At 47.4% G+C, this 13,515-nt stretch overlaps 1 protein-coding gene across 1 annotated transcript in view; it reads left to right on the top strand.

Moving 5' to 3' along the window:
* Nucleotides 1–13,515, top strand: part of GYS2 (glycogen synthase 2) — a 178,114-nt gene that overhangs the window by 28,640 nt on the left and 135,959 nt on the right. The window contains exons 5-8 of the mRNA XM_081210022.1: nt 4,579–4,723; nt 8,275–8,392; nt 12,300–12,420; nt 13,216–13,322. Coding sequence (XP_081066148.1) covers nt 4,579–4,723; nt 8,275–8,392; nt 12,300–12,420; nt 13,216–13,322 — 491 coding nt within the window. The remainder of the gene's footprint in view (nt 1–4,578; nt 4,724–8,274; nt 8,393–12,299; nt 12,421–13,215; nt 13,323–13,515) is intronic.

The raw sequence follows: 13,515 nt of genomic DNA, 5'->3' as shown, positions 1-13,515 counted from the left end.
GACCGAGACAAAGCCACTCCTGGAGGTTGCAGGGCGCAACACAATTCTCCCTAACCAAGGTAGACCAGAAGCTCTAGTTCCTTGGAAGACAGGTAACCAGAGGTTTGAACTGGTGGATCCAGTTGCAGGTAGTTCCAAAGATGGAGCTGGGACAACAGGGGTTTGTTATGTGTATAACAACTGTTTGTTTTTCTCTCTTGATGCTGCACTTGTTTACGCAGCTAGTGTTACCTCAAATGGGGGAGGATGTTGGGATTGGTGTTCCCACCAGCTGCGAGGAAGCAGCACATTGTTGACATCATGTGATGTCTCTGAGCATGAGACAGGAAGTCTCAGCCAGTTCCCAGTGTAACTGGAGAAGTACTTTCACTTCTGAGGTAGAAGTTGGGAGTCGAGCCGTAGCTGCTCAGGAGAGCAGACACGCTTGTAATAGCTCCGTGTACAGTCTTAATAAAGTAGTGTGTTAGACTACGATCTGTCTTTTTCTTCTGTCATGGAATGCCAGAAGCTGGAGTGTGCTCCTCTTAGGAGGGAGGGGTCGCTTATTACCAGTCTCTCTGGACTGAGGGAGGATTCAAGCCAGAGAGTGACCACCGGAGAGAGGCCCCGGTGTCTGGGAAAGGTGAAACCCTTCCCGGGGGTGTTTTTCCAACACACACGAGTGCGTGAGCACGCACCACCGCGATTTCCGGCACCACGGAAGCAAGTCCCCATGCTGCACTGCGCTGGTTTAGCGCAGCGCGTGAGTGGGCAACTCAGTTTGGGGGCAGCTCGTGGGCCAGTCAAATGACCTCTGTGGGCTGTTTCCGGCCCATGGGCCTTAGGTTGGTGACCCCTGGTCTACCCTGTTGTACTGTCTCATCAGATAAATTCCAATCAACCTGTCCTTCAACTCACTATAAGGCTATTAGAACTAGGACTAGGCTGGACTAGGCTGCCAAGAGGGAGACAATGAGATTTCTCTCACAACCTTGCAGAGTGAGGTTAAAGGCGAGACATCATGTATGGCCTTGGCAAAGGGTCATGGCTGGAATTCATAGGGGAGGCAAATAATGGGAGGAGAAGGAATTGTCTGGTCTATAAATGGAGACCTGTCTTCTACGGATAAATAGGATTATAATGGTGCGCCTTGATGCCTAAGTCTGCTCAGAAGAAGCAACTGGCCCCCAGGATTAGGGGTGATTGATAAATTCGATTTCTGTTAATTCCAGCGTGAACTGACCTGGTCTGCACCTCCTGCGCTAACGGGCAGATCGGAACCTGCTGTCTTCACACTGCTATGGATTTTGTGGTGCCATTGTGGACTCAAAAGGCAAAGCAAAGTGCATTGGGACACATATTTTAGGATGGAACATGTTTAGAACTGTGTACAGTGGTACCTCGGATTACATACACTTCAGGTTACATATGCTTCAGGTTACACACTCAGCTAACCAAGAAATAGTACCTCGGATTAAGAACTTTGCTTCAGGATGAGAACATAAATCGTGCTCCGGCGGCGCGGCAGCAGCAGGAAGCCCCGCTAGCTAAAGTGGTGCTTCAGGTTAAGAACAGTTTCAGGTTAAGACCGGACCTCCAGAATGAATTAAGTTCTTAACCCAAGGCACCGCTGTATACAGAGAAGATGAAATGTGCATTTTCTGATAAAATACCGATCCATCCCTAACAAAACATGAGCCTTTTTGTGTGGCCTTGGGACGCTCCCCAAGCCACATACCCTCTCTGCAAGCCATGCCCCCTCACTGACCTCCCCCCTCCCCGCCTTGAGTCATTTTGCCAAGCTGGAATATGTCCTGGAATTGTGTTAATGGTCTTTGCTTGCCTGGTGGAGAGAGAGAGAGAGAGAGAGAGAGAGAGAGGGAGAGAGAGAGAGGGAGAGAGGGAGAGAGAGAGAGAGAGAGAGAGAGAGAGAGAGAGAGAGAGAGAGATTTAACACCACAAAGGTAAGACTCCTGTCCATTGCTCTTTCTACCCCCCCCCCCATGTTGCCTCTAGATGTTTGCGCATGTTGCAATGCGGGAGTCTGAAAAAGGTCCCCCACCCTGATTTTTTATTATTATTATGATTTTTTAAAATGAGAATATTTCAACTGAACAAAATAAAATAGAAACAGAAAGGGGGGGAAGAAAGGGGGAAAGGTATATTAAAGGTAAAGGGACCCCTGACCATTAGGTCCAGTCGTGGCTGATTCTGGGGTTGCGGCGCTCATCTCGTTTTACTGGCCAAGGGAGCCGGCGTACAGCTTCCGGGTCATGTGGCCAGCATGACTAAGCCACTTCTGGCGAACCAGAGCAGTGCACGGAAACGCTGTTTACCTTCCCGCTGGAGCAGTACCTATTTATCTACTTGCACTTTGACGTGCTTTCGAACTGCTAGGTTGGCAGGAGCAGGGACCGAGCAACGGGAGCTTACCCCATTGCGGGGATTTGAACCGCCAACCTTCTGATCGGTAAGTCCTAGGCTCTGTGGTTTAACCCACAGCGCCACCCGCGTCCCTATAAGGTATATTATATCACTGTATATGCCAAGAACTACAATTCCACATATGCTTGTCTAGTATATAGGTATATAAATGTTATTAAATGCATTCCAAATATCACTATACTTGTCCATACAGCGTCTATGTCTGCAAGCAATCCATTCATAAGTTGCGAGTGTTGCCATATCTGCAATCCATTGACTAAAGGGAGCCATAGGTTTATCTTTCCAGTGCATCAATATAAGTTTTTTGGCCATAGCAGGGGCACAAAAGAATCCCATTTACGTTGTCCAGTTGTCAGATTCCATACAGTAGGTACATAATTCAAAAGAATATTTTGAAAATGTCAACTATTTCCACACAGTCATGTTTATACAAACCGATACTTTCGCCCAAAATGTAGCAAGTGAAGCGTTTCCTGCTTGGCAGGGGGTTGGACTCGATGGCCCTTGTGGTCTATTCCAACTCTATGATTCTATGATTCTATTCTAAGCACGTTATAAAAACAGGAGTTTCAAAAAAGCATTATCCTTATTACCCCACCACCCCTGATTTAATCAACTGTCTGTAATTTTAAAATTGCTTCCCGGGGGGGGGGGGGAAGCTTACATAGATTTTGCATCAGATGTCATATGGCACTGGAGAAATTGAAGATCCTCTCCAGTCTCAATCTTCAAGCTGGCTATTAATGTCCTGGATAGGAGAGTTGTGGTCTGGAACGTCTCCCTGACCTTGACTTTGAGGGAACCACCCATGGTCTCCCAGCCATAAAGGATCACTTAAGACTAAGAGGATTGCAATTCAACTGTAATCATTGACACCTTATTAGAGTTAAGAATTGGTTAACATTGTGGAGATTTGGCTTTTGCGGGTGGAAAACGGGTGATGACCATTTGAACTCTTAATCGAGTGCTCCGACATCTCTGTTGGGGTTCCACCATGCCCTGACACTTCCCTTTCCCCTTTGAACTTTCTGTGTCAACGCGATAGACTTGCCCAAGCACTTGTTGACCTCATTTCTAAGATACCCTTTAGATGTTGGGTGACTTGGTGAATTAGAATTCGTCCAGAAAGCTCACATACTGGAGGTCAGGCATACCGTCTCAGCTAGAGGCACCGCTTCTGGTTCAGAGATTTTCCTTTAAATGTGACCCCCCCAAAAACAACAACAACAACAACAACAACATCCCACCACTCTGGCGGAATAACTTGCCTGGACACTTAGGCCGTTTGTGGAGGTACGCCCACCATCTGACAAAACGTGTTCTCCCTAGCAGAGAGCACGTGTTGCGGTGGGGGATACAAGCCACCCCAGTGTTGCTGGGCGGATTTGCGGAGTGACCCAGGCAGTGAATTGGTTAATTGGGTCGCTGGGGAGAATTGCTTGTTGCCAATTTTGAAGGAGGGGTGAGAGGTTTTAAATATTGGACGCCCAACTTTGGGCATCCACTTGGCTGCTTGCACCGGATCACCCGCCCACCCTCCCTGTATTGGGGGGGGGGGTTTGTTCGCTTGACCTCGCTATGCCTGTCATGGAGTTGGTTGTCTGCTTTGAGGCAGGGGCCTGGTAGGAATTTTGTCCATTTGGCTGTTTGGCTGGTGCCATTTGGTTTTTGCCTACTGCGTAGCAAATCGTCACAACTTGTAAGGTTGGCGGTTAGGCATTGGTTCAAATTGGTTGGTGGAGGGGTAAGTGCCTACCCCTCCAATGGTGGCGTGGAAAGGGAATTCCGTTAAAGGAATCCAGGGGCTTGCCATTCTTTTTGTCCTTGTCCCTGGCATCGGACTTGGGCCGTGCAAGCCACCAGGAGCATGAGGGTGAGAAGTGAGGGACTGAGGCCCAGCTTCATTTTCGCCTCTAAATTGTTTCCCTCACTGGCTTCCGCTGGAATCCGGAAGTCAGTTCTGTCCCTGGGCAAGGACAGATAGTCAGAACCAATGCCTAAGCAACCACTCACTTGTGTGTATTTAAATAAAGTTGTGGCCAAAATCGTGCCAAAAACCCAAACCAAAATTGATGTGATGTGTGAATTATTGGGGGGTGGCTTGGGGACCTCGACACGCAAGTAATTCTTGTTCTCCTTTTTGCTGTCCAACAGTTTGACATAGATAAAGAAGCAGGCGAGAGGCAGATATATCACCGGTACTGTATGGAACGGGCCTCTGTGCATTGTGCCCACGTCTTCACCACAGTCTCTCAGATAACGGCCATAGAAGCAGAGCACATGCTGAAGAGAACAGCTGGTAAGATCAAGATGTCGGAGGGGAACTGGTGCCAAACGCTTGCCAAGAGTTGGCAAATTGAGAAAGGCTCTAGTTTTGCCACATCCTCTTCCCCGCTGAGTCTTAGAAGGGCAAGGAAGTTGGCAGGCAGTAACAACTTCCGGAGGTTGGGGGGGGGGGCAATGCCCTGTTTGCCTTGATGGACCACCTTCTCACTGAGTTGGAAACTGACAATATTCTCTGTTTAAAGCACTGGTTGAATGAAGTCTTTGCATATGGTTAAGCCCAGGTATATGGTGGTATTTCGTGAAGACGGAGAGGTAAAAAGGTAAAAGGTAAAGGACCCTAGATGGTTAAGTCCAGTCAAAATCGACTATGGGGTATGGCTCTCATCTTACTTTTCAGGCCGAGGGAGCCGGTGTTTGTCCACAGACAGCTTTCCGGGTCATGTGGCCAGCATGACTAAACCACTTCTGGTGTAATGGGGCACCAGTGGTACCTATTTATCTACTTGCACTGGCGTGCTTTCAAACTGCTGGGTAATAATAATAATAATAATAATAATAATAATAATAATAATAATAATAATTTATTTTTTGAGGAAGTTCACAGCTCAGAGACAGGCGAACAGAAGAGTCGGGAAGTGTTAGGAGAAGGGGGAGGGGAGATAGAAGCAGGAGAGCCAGATGACACGTTGTCACTGGAGAGTATTTCCCACCCCCCTTCCCCCAGAACTTGACGCTCATTAAGAGTGCAGGAACAAAGGACTCAAAGCCAACTGAATGCGAGCGGCCACCGTAAGGGCAAATGCTGTTGCTAGGAAAGAGGGAAGAGGAGCTCAGTTGGAGCAACTCAATTAGCAGGGCATACGCATTCTTTTGTCTCTTGCTGTTATGAATGAATAAACTCATTAAAAATGACTCTGCCTTGTTCTCTCTGCTTCTCGCTGGTACCGGATAAGGAACAGAATTCCCTGACAACAGAGTTGGCTGGGATGCAGAAAGCGACTTGTTCCATTTGTAATGCATCTTTCATTGGCCTGTGTCTATTACAATCCGGTGATATGGCTAGAGGATGTGCACTGAGGTACAGCACTGATGCCCACCCAAAAATTTTTTTAAACAAATTCATGGAGGATGAGGCTATCAATGGCTTCTAGCCGCCATGCGTAAGTTCAACCTCCACTGTCAGAGGCAATATGCCTCTGAATGCTGGTTTCTGGGAATCACAAGTGGCGAGAGGCCTCTTGCACTCATGCTTGCAGACTTTCCAGGGGCTTCTGCATGGCCACTGTGAGAAAAGGATGTTGCACTAGCCGGGCCATTGACCCTGATCCAGCAGGACTCTTCTTATGCTGGGTAAGACAGAGGCAGAATTAATTTCCAGGCGCAATTCAAAGCGCTGGTGCTGATCTGTAAAGCTTTACATGCCTTAAAACAGGGCTCAGCAACCTAAGGCCCATAGGCCGGAAGTGGCCCACGGAGGTCGTTTGACCGGCCCCCAAGCCGCCCCCAAACTGAGCTGCCCGCTCGCGCGCTGTGTTAAACTGGCGCAGTGCGATGTGGGGACACACTTCCATAGTGTTAGAAATAACTTCTGCGCATGCACAGACGCCGAAAATCGCATCTGCGCAGCAAAAGCGCATCTCATCCTACAAGCGGTTTTGGCTTAGGGCCCTCGTATTTATGGGACCGCCTCTCCTGGTATGCCCCGCAGAGGACTTTAAGGTCCATGAATAACCTTAGTTTAGAGATCCCGGGCCCTAAGGAAGTCAGACTATCCTCGGCCAGGGCCTTTTCAGTGATGGCTCCAACCTGGTGGAATGTTCTGTCCCATGAGACTAGGGCCCTTCAGGATTTAACCTCCTTCCTTCGGGCCTGCAAGACAGAGCTATTCCTCCTGGCCTTTAATTTGAATTCAGCCTGATCTTTTATTTCCCTTCTCTTCCTTCCCCCTCCCCTTTTATGAAGATCACCCGCTCTGAGACCTCACAGCTAATTCTCCCCTCACTGGTCCAAGTAGGACCAATTCAGCCAGCTAGCCCTGGGGATTATCTAATTGATTTTAGATTTTTATTGTTATTCATGTTTTTATACTGTATTTTGTAATTAAGTGTTTTAAAGTGTTTTACATTTGTTGTTAGCCACCCTGAGCCTGGTTTTTGAACCGGGAAGGGCAGGGTATAAATAAAATATTATTATTATTATTATTATTATTATTATTATTATTATTATTATTATTATTATTAAGAATGGACCTCCAGAATGAATTAAGTTAGTAACCGGACATTCCCCTGTATCTCTAGGTACGGTTCTCCCAACTCTGCAAATCACAAGCTGTTTTGATCGTAATGCCCTTGTGTAGACTTCAGGCTTAATGATCTACTATGGCAGGGATCATCGACCCCTTCTTTGAGCAACGGCCAAATTTCGCAACTTTGCAGAATGACATGCCAAGTCCGGCATCTCTGACACAGGGGTCCTCTGTAGGTCTGCAATCTTGAGTCAGCCTCACCTGTAGTTAGCTTAATCTAGGAGTGCAGTAGCACTTGGGGCGAGAAAGCACCATCTCTCACTTGACTTCCTACAGCCCTTACTGATGCTGCTTACCAGTAGGTAGAGGGAGACAGATGGGGAGGTTGGCGTGGTGTTAACTTGTGCTACACCTGCAGTGTTTGCACTGCGGTGGTCTTGCGCCTCCCCCTCCTGCTAAGCAGCAGTGATGCGGATGATGGAGGTCAGGTGAGCAGCCCTCTCCCACCAACCACTGCTGCAGAGGTGGGCAACGTCAGGCAAAAACCATCCCAGTTTACAGAATAACCTCATCTTGTTTAAGGCTAGAGGTGGCGCTATAAACCACTCAGCCTTTTGGGATTGCCGGTTGTAAAGTCAGCGGTTCAAATCCCCACAACGGGGTGAGCTCCCGTCACTCTGTCCCAGCTCCTGCCAACCTGCCAATTCAGAGTGTTGGTACTGACCTTTAAAGCCCTAAGCGGCCTCGGTCCAGTATACCTGAAGGAGCGTATCCACACCCATCGTTCTGCCCGGACACTGAGGTCCAGCTCCGAGAGCCTTCTGGCGGTTCCCTCACTGTGAGAAGCCAAGTTACAGGAAACCAGGTAGAGGGTCTTCTCGGTAGTGGCGCCCGCCCTGTGGAACGCCCTCCCACCAGATGTCAAAGAGAACAACAACTACCAGACTTTTAGAAGACATCTGAAGGCAGCCCTGTTTAGGGAAGCTTTTAATGTCTGATGCATTACTATGTTTTAATATTTTGTTGGAAGCCGCCCAGAGTGGCTGGGGAAGCCCAGCCAGATGGGCGAGGTATAAATAAATTGTTGTTGTTGTTGTTGTTGTTGTTGTTGTTGTTGTTGTTGTTGTTGTTGTTGTTGTCAATGCTCCCTTCCTCTTCTCCTGCAGCGTCAGGAGAAGGGGGTGACCTCCATCATTCCTCCTCCATCACTCCCTCTTGAGTCCAATCCCTGACACCTGTCGAGAAAAGAGGGTGACCCTGTTCCTTCCACATCTTTGAGATCTTCTCAGCTGCTGCTGCTTTCCCTCTTCTTTTGCCAGATGTCGTCACTCCGAACGGGCTGAACATTAAGAAATTCTCCGCTATGCATGAATTCCAGAATCTGCACGCCACCTGCAAAGCTAGGATCCAAGAGTTTGTTCGAGGCCATTTCTATGGGTATGATGTCCTGTTCAAAAAAGGGACAGTTGGGTTATTCCAAAATGTTAGGGTAGACCTTGCCCCAGACACCCAAAACCCCATTCACTGTTTATCTGTGGGACTGGGAAATAGCCTTGCTGGCAGACAGAGGTGCCAACTTGGAGGAGTGATTGGGGGAGCTGACATCACATGTGTGACATCAGGGCGTTGGGGGTGCTGGGGGCGGAGCCAAACGGCTCAACGGGAGTGGCTCCTCCTTCACTTCCTCCTGGTGTTGCCACAGGCGGGAGGCCGCTTTGACCCTCCTTCCCCTCCATGGCAGGGAGGAGAAGGAGCTGGCCGCTGGAGGCATGTTTCACTTGGCTCCGTACTTTTGGGTCATCAGGAGTCCCAGCACCTAACCCAAAAATATAGAGAGGAGGCCAAAAGGGTTTGGCCCCTAGGTACTGGCACCCCTGCTGGCAGGATTGCCAGTGCTTGACTTCAAAATCCTGGGATCTGAGGAAGGGTGAGGGTGGAATGTGAGGTGGGCCAAGGGGTGGACTTCATTAGGCCTAATGATTGGGGGGAAGGGGTTCAATCCAGTTAACATTTAAAGGCAAATGCACCTAATTCACACTTTCCAACACAATTCTTGTTGTTTAGTCGTTTAGTCACATCCGACTCTTCGTGACGCCATGGACCAGAGCACGCCAGGCTCTCCCGTCTTCCACTCCTTCCTTCAGCTTGGTCAAACTCATGCTGGTAGCTTCGAGAACACTGTCCAACCATCTCGTCCTCTGTCGTCCCCTTCTCCTTGTGCCCTCCATCTTTCCAAACATCAGGGTCTTTTACAGGGAGTCTTCTTTTCTCATGAGGTGGCCAAAGTATTGGAGCCTCAGCTTCAGGATCTGTCCTTCCAGTGAGCACTCAGGGCTGATTTCCTTCAGAATGGAGAGGTTTGATCTTCTTGCAGTCCATGGGAGTCTCCTCCAGCACCATAATTCAAAAGCATCAATTCTTCGGTGATCAGCCTTCTTTATGGTCCAGCTCTCACTTCCATACATCACCCCTGGGAAAACCATAGCTTTAACCATATGAACCTTTGTTGGCAAGGTGATGTCTCTGCTTTTTAAGATACTGTCTAGGTTTGCCATCGCCTTTCTCCCAAGGAGCATGCGTCTTTTAATTTCGTGACTGCTGTCACCATCTGCAGTGATAATGGAGCCCAAGAAAGTAAAATCTCTCACTGCCTCCATTTCTTCCCCTTCTATTTGCCAGGAGGTGATGGGACCAGTGGCCATGATCTTCGTTTTTTTGATGTTGAGCTTCAGACCATATTTTGCGCTCTCCTCTTTCACCCTCATTAAAAGGTTCTTTAATTCCTCCTCACTTTCTGCCATCAAGGTTGTGTCATCTGCATATCTGAGGTTGTTGATATTTCTTCCAGCAATCTTAAATCTGGCTTGGGATTCATCCAGTCCAGCCTTTCGCATGATGAATTCTGCATATAAGTTAAATAAGCGGGGAGACAATATACAGCCTTGTTGTACTCCTTTCCCAATTTTGAACCACTCAGTTGTTCCATATCCAGTTCTAACTGTAGCTTCTTGTCCCACATAGAGATTTCTCAGGAGACAGATGAGGTGATCAGGCACTCCCATTACTTTAAGAACTTGCCATAGTTTGCTGTGGTCGACACAGTCAAATGCTTTTGTGTAGTCAATGAAGCAGAAGTAGATGCTTTTCTGGAACTCTCTAGCTTTCTCCATAATCCAGCGCATGTTTGCAATTTGGTCTCTGGTTCCTCTGCCCCTTCGAAATCCAGCTTGCACTTCTGGGAGTTCTCAGTCCACATACTGCTTAAGCCTGCTTTGTAGAATTTTAAGCATAACCTTGCTAGCTTGTGAAATGAGCGCAATTGTGTGGTAGTTGGAGCATTCTTTGGCATTGCCCTTCTTTGGGATTGGGATGTAGACTGATCTTCTCCAATCCTCTGGCCACTGCTGAGTTTTCCAAACTTGCTGGCATATTGAGTGTAGCACCTTAACAGTGTCATCTTTTGAAATTTTAAATAGTTCAGCTGGAATATCATCACTTCCACTGGCCTTGTTATTAGCAGTGCTCTCTAAGGCCAATTTGACTTCACGCTCCAGGATGTCTGGCTCAAGGTCAGCAACCACACTACCTGGGGTGTCCGAGACATCCATTTCTTTCTGGTATAGTTCCTCTGTGTATTCTTGCCACCTCTTCCTGATGTCTTCTGCTTCTGTTAGGTCCTTACCACTTTTGTCCTTAATTATGGTAATCTTTGTACGAAATGTTCCTTTCATATCTCCAATTTTCTTGAACAGATCTCTGGTTTTTCCCATTCTATCGTTGTCCTCTATAGGAACTGAAACACAGGCATCACCCAAAGTTCACACTTCTCCAAATTTTATAGTGCAGTTGTCCAGCCAAGTGTACAAAAAGGATTCATGAGGGCAAAGTGTGCCTTAAAATGCACAGATTAGTGAAAATAGCATACTAGGAAAAATTGCTTGCAAAGTTTTGCCGATGATTTTCTTAAGAGAAATTTTCACTAAAATGCTAAGATTTTTTTTAAAAAAATTGTAAAGTGCTGTGGAAATGTAGAAAACAGAATTTAAGATGGAAAAAAATGAGAAACTGAGAGGACCACAATAGACAGAAGCGTCTATTGCTCTCAATAATCCAAAGAGCAGAGAAACAATATGCAGCTTTAGTTACTGGGATAGAGGATTTACCAGCCTGCACTGGGGTCCCTGGCAATCCAGGAGGAACCCTCATTGGCCAGTGTAATGGTTCTAGGGGTTGCTCATGCGTAAGCCAGTGCAAACACCTGGCTGGGTTGCCTGAGTGAACCTTTGCCGTCCGGACAGCCACTCTCTTGTGGCTGTCTCAATCGCTGGCAGAATCCGTCAGTGGGCGTTTCTTAAACTTCTTCCAGCAAAGAAGCTCTTTGACGCCTAGTCTCCTCCTACTCTCTCTGCGCGAAAGCCTTCTGCGCAAGGAGGGCGTAGGCAGCGGAGGACCTCTACTCTCCCCGCTGGTCCCCAGCAAGGAGTCATGGGACCGCCTCGCCGCTTCCCCCATCTGCCCCCCTTCTCCACTGGTGCTACGCTGATTCTCTTCCCCAGAAGATGGGCTGCCTCTCCCACTCCCGGGACGCTCTCTGAAATCCCTCTGGATTTTGCTCTCTCCCTCCGGCACTGATGGCAGTTCCCTGACAGCCAGATTTATAAACAGATACAGAAAACTTACTGTTTCATCAGGCTTAGATTTTGCTACATTAAGCGCTACAGAATATAGAACAATAAATAACCGCAACAGAGTGCTGTGACGGATTGGGTATACATGGCGTGAGATAATCTTTCAGGAAAGACAGTAGCTGTAATCTAACAACTCTGGAGGACCACAGTTTACTCATCTGGGCTTTATGTTCTTATTGTTCACAATGGCTATTATTATCTGATTAACAGACTAGTTTCATGCTTTAATGGCTTGTAAGCAGTGCACAGTTTTAAATAAACAGTGAAACAGTTCCATCCAAATGCTAAAAGCACCCATATTTATAATACACAATAAAGTAAGGACATTTAAAAGCATTACAATTAATAAGTAAACAAACAATTAAAAAAACCAATCAAGTTCAGGGGACTGTTTGCCCAAACAGGTGTGTCTTCAAGAGCCGGCAGAATGCCAATGCAGATGGTGGCGCTCATATTTCAGCCAGGAGGGCATTCTACAACACTGGTGCCATCGCTGTGTATGTTGGCTAGTCAAGATTCACGCAGCTGAGAGGTAGAACAGGAAACTTGCAGCGTTGTTGCTGTGTCAATGACCTTCAGTCGGCAGCACAGTTTACCAGGAGCCCTCTTTGATCGACCACTTGACCTAATTTACGTTTGTTTGCCCTTGCTTTCAGACACCTTGATTTCAACCTTGAAAGGACTTTGTTTTTCTTCATTGCTGGGAGATACGAGTTTTCAAACAAAGGAGCCGACATGTTTTTAGAGGCCTTATCAAGATTGAACTTCCTCTTGAGGGTAAGAAAGAATGCAAATTCATATGAGGCTGCCTTAGTCTGTTTCCCTTGCCTGCTCTGACTGGCAGCTGTCCTCCGGGTCCCATAGACAGAGCACAATGAATCGAGTTGGCATCTGTCTGTGTCAAGAGGCAATGGAAGAGTGCAAATGCATTGCATGTGAGAAGGACCAAATGTTTTAACAGGAGATGCTGGGACTGCCACTGAGATTTTATGCATGTACTTTATGGGCCCTGCCTCTTCCCAAAGCTCAACAAGGGTATAATACAGACTCCCATATGTATAGTGCAATGGATTTCCACAGTCTTTGCCACTTGGCTGTCTCAGATGCAGCACACACATAGTCAAATCTGATATGGATGGGCTAGGGGAAGACTCATAGTGCAATGGAAGGGCACCTGATTTTTGCATTGGGACTATCCTTAGGCCACACCTCCTATTCCTAGGCCACACCCCTCACCAGCTCTGCTATACATCCTCCATGAGTGTTTTTGCCTGGCTGGAATGTGTCTTTGAATTCTGATAATGCTTCTTGCTTGCATGGATGAATATTCTTTGCTCTGCCCACCTTTGTCCCTTGCAACAGCAAACAGTGTCATGTAGCCCCTAGGAAGTTGACCAGAACGGAATGCGGCTCTTGGTCCGAAAAAGGTTTCCCAACCCTGGTGTCAGTGGTCTTTCGGATAACGTGGTTCCAAACCATTTAGGTCTTTAAAGGTCAAACAAGATGAACAATAAGGGGAGGGCATTGCAAAAAATCTCTCCCTGTTTAGACAGCCATCTTTTCTTCATTCAGGTGCACAGGAGCGATGTCACCGTCGTGGTGTTCTTCATAATGCCAGCAAATACCAACAATTTCAATGTGGAAACCCTGAAAGGCCAGGCAGTCCGGAAGCAGCTATGGTAAACCTCTTTCTTTCTCTTTTGGCGTGGCAAAGCAAAAGAGTTAATGGCAGGAGCGAGCCAGCAGTAAATCACACAGAGCAAGTTGAAGTTAACTCTTTATTAGCAAAAACAGGATCTGCACAGGAGTGTCAGGCCTAATGAGCAGAGCAACTCATCTCTGGCAGGTCCTGCCCCCATGAGGCAGGAGCCA

This window comes from Podarcis bocagei, assembly GCF_964188305.1.
Source record: "Podarcis bocagei genome assembly, chromosome: 10".
NCBI lineage: Eukaryota > Metazoa > Chordata > Lepidosauria > Squamata > Lacertidae > Podarcis > Podarcis bocagei.
The sequence above is the reverse complement of the archived record's forward strand: the minus strand, read 5'-3'. Positions and strand labels throughout refer to the sequence as shown.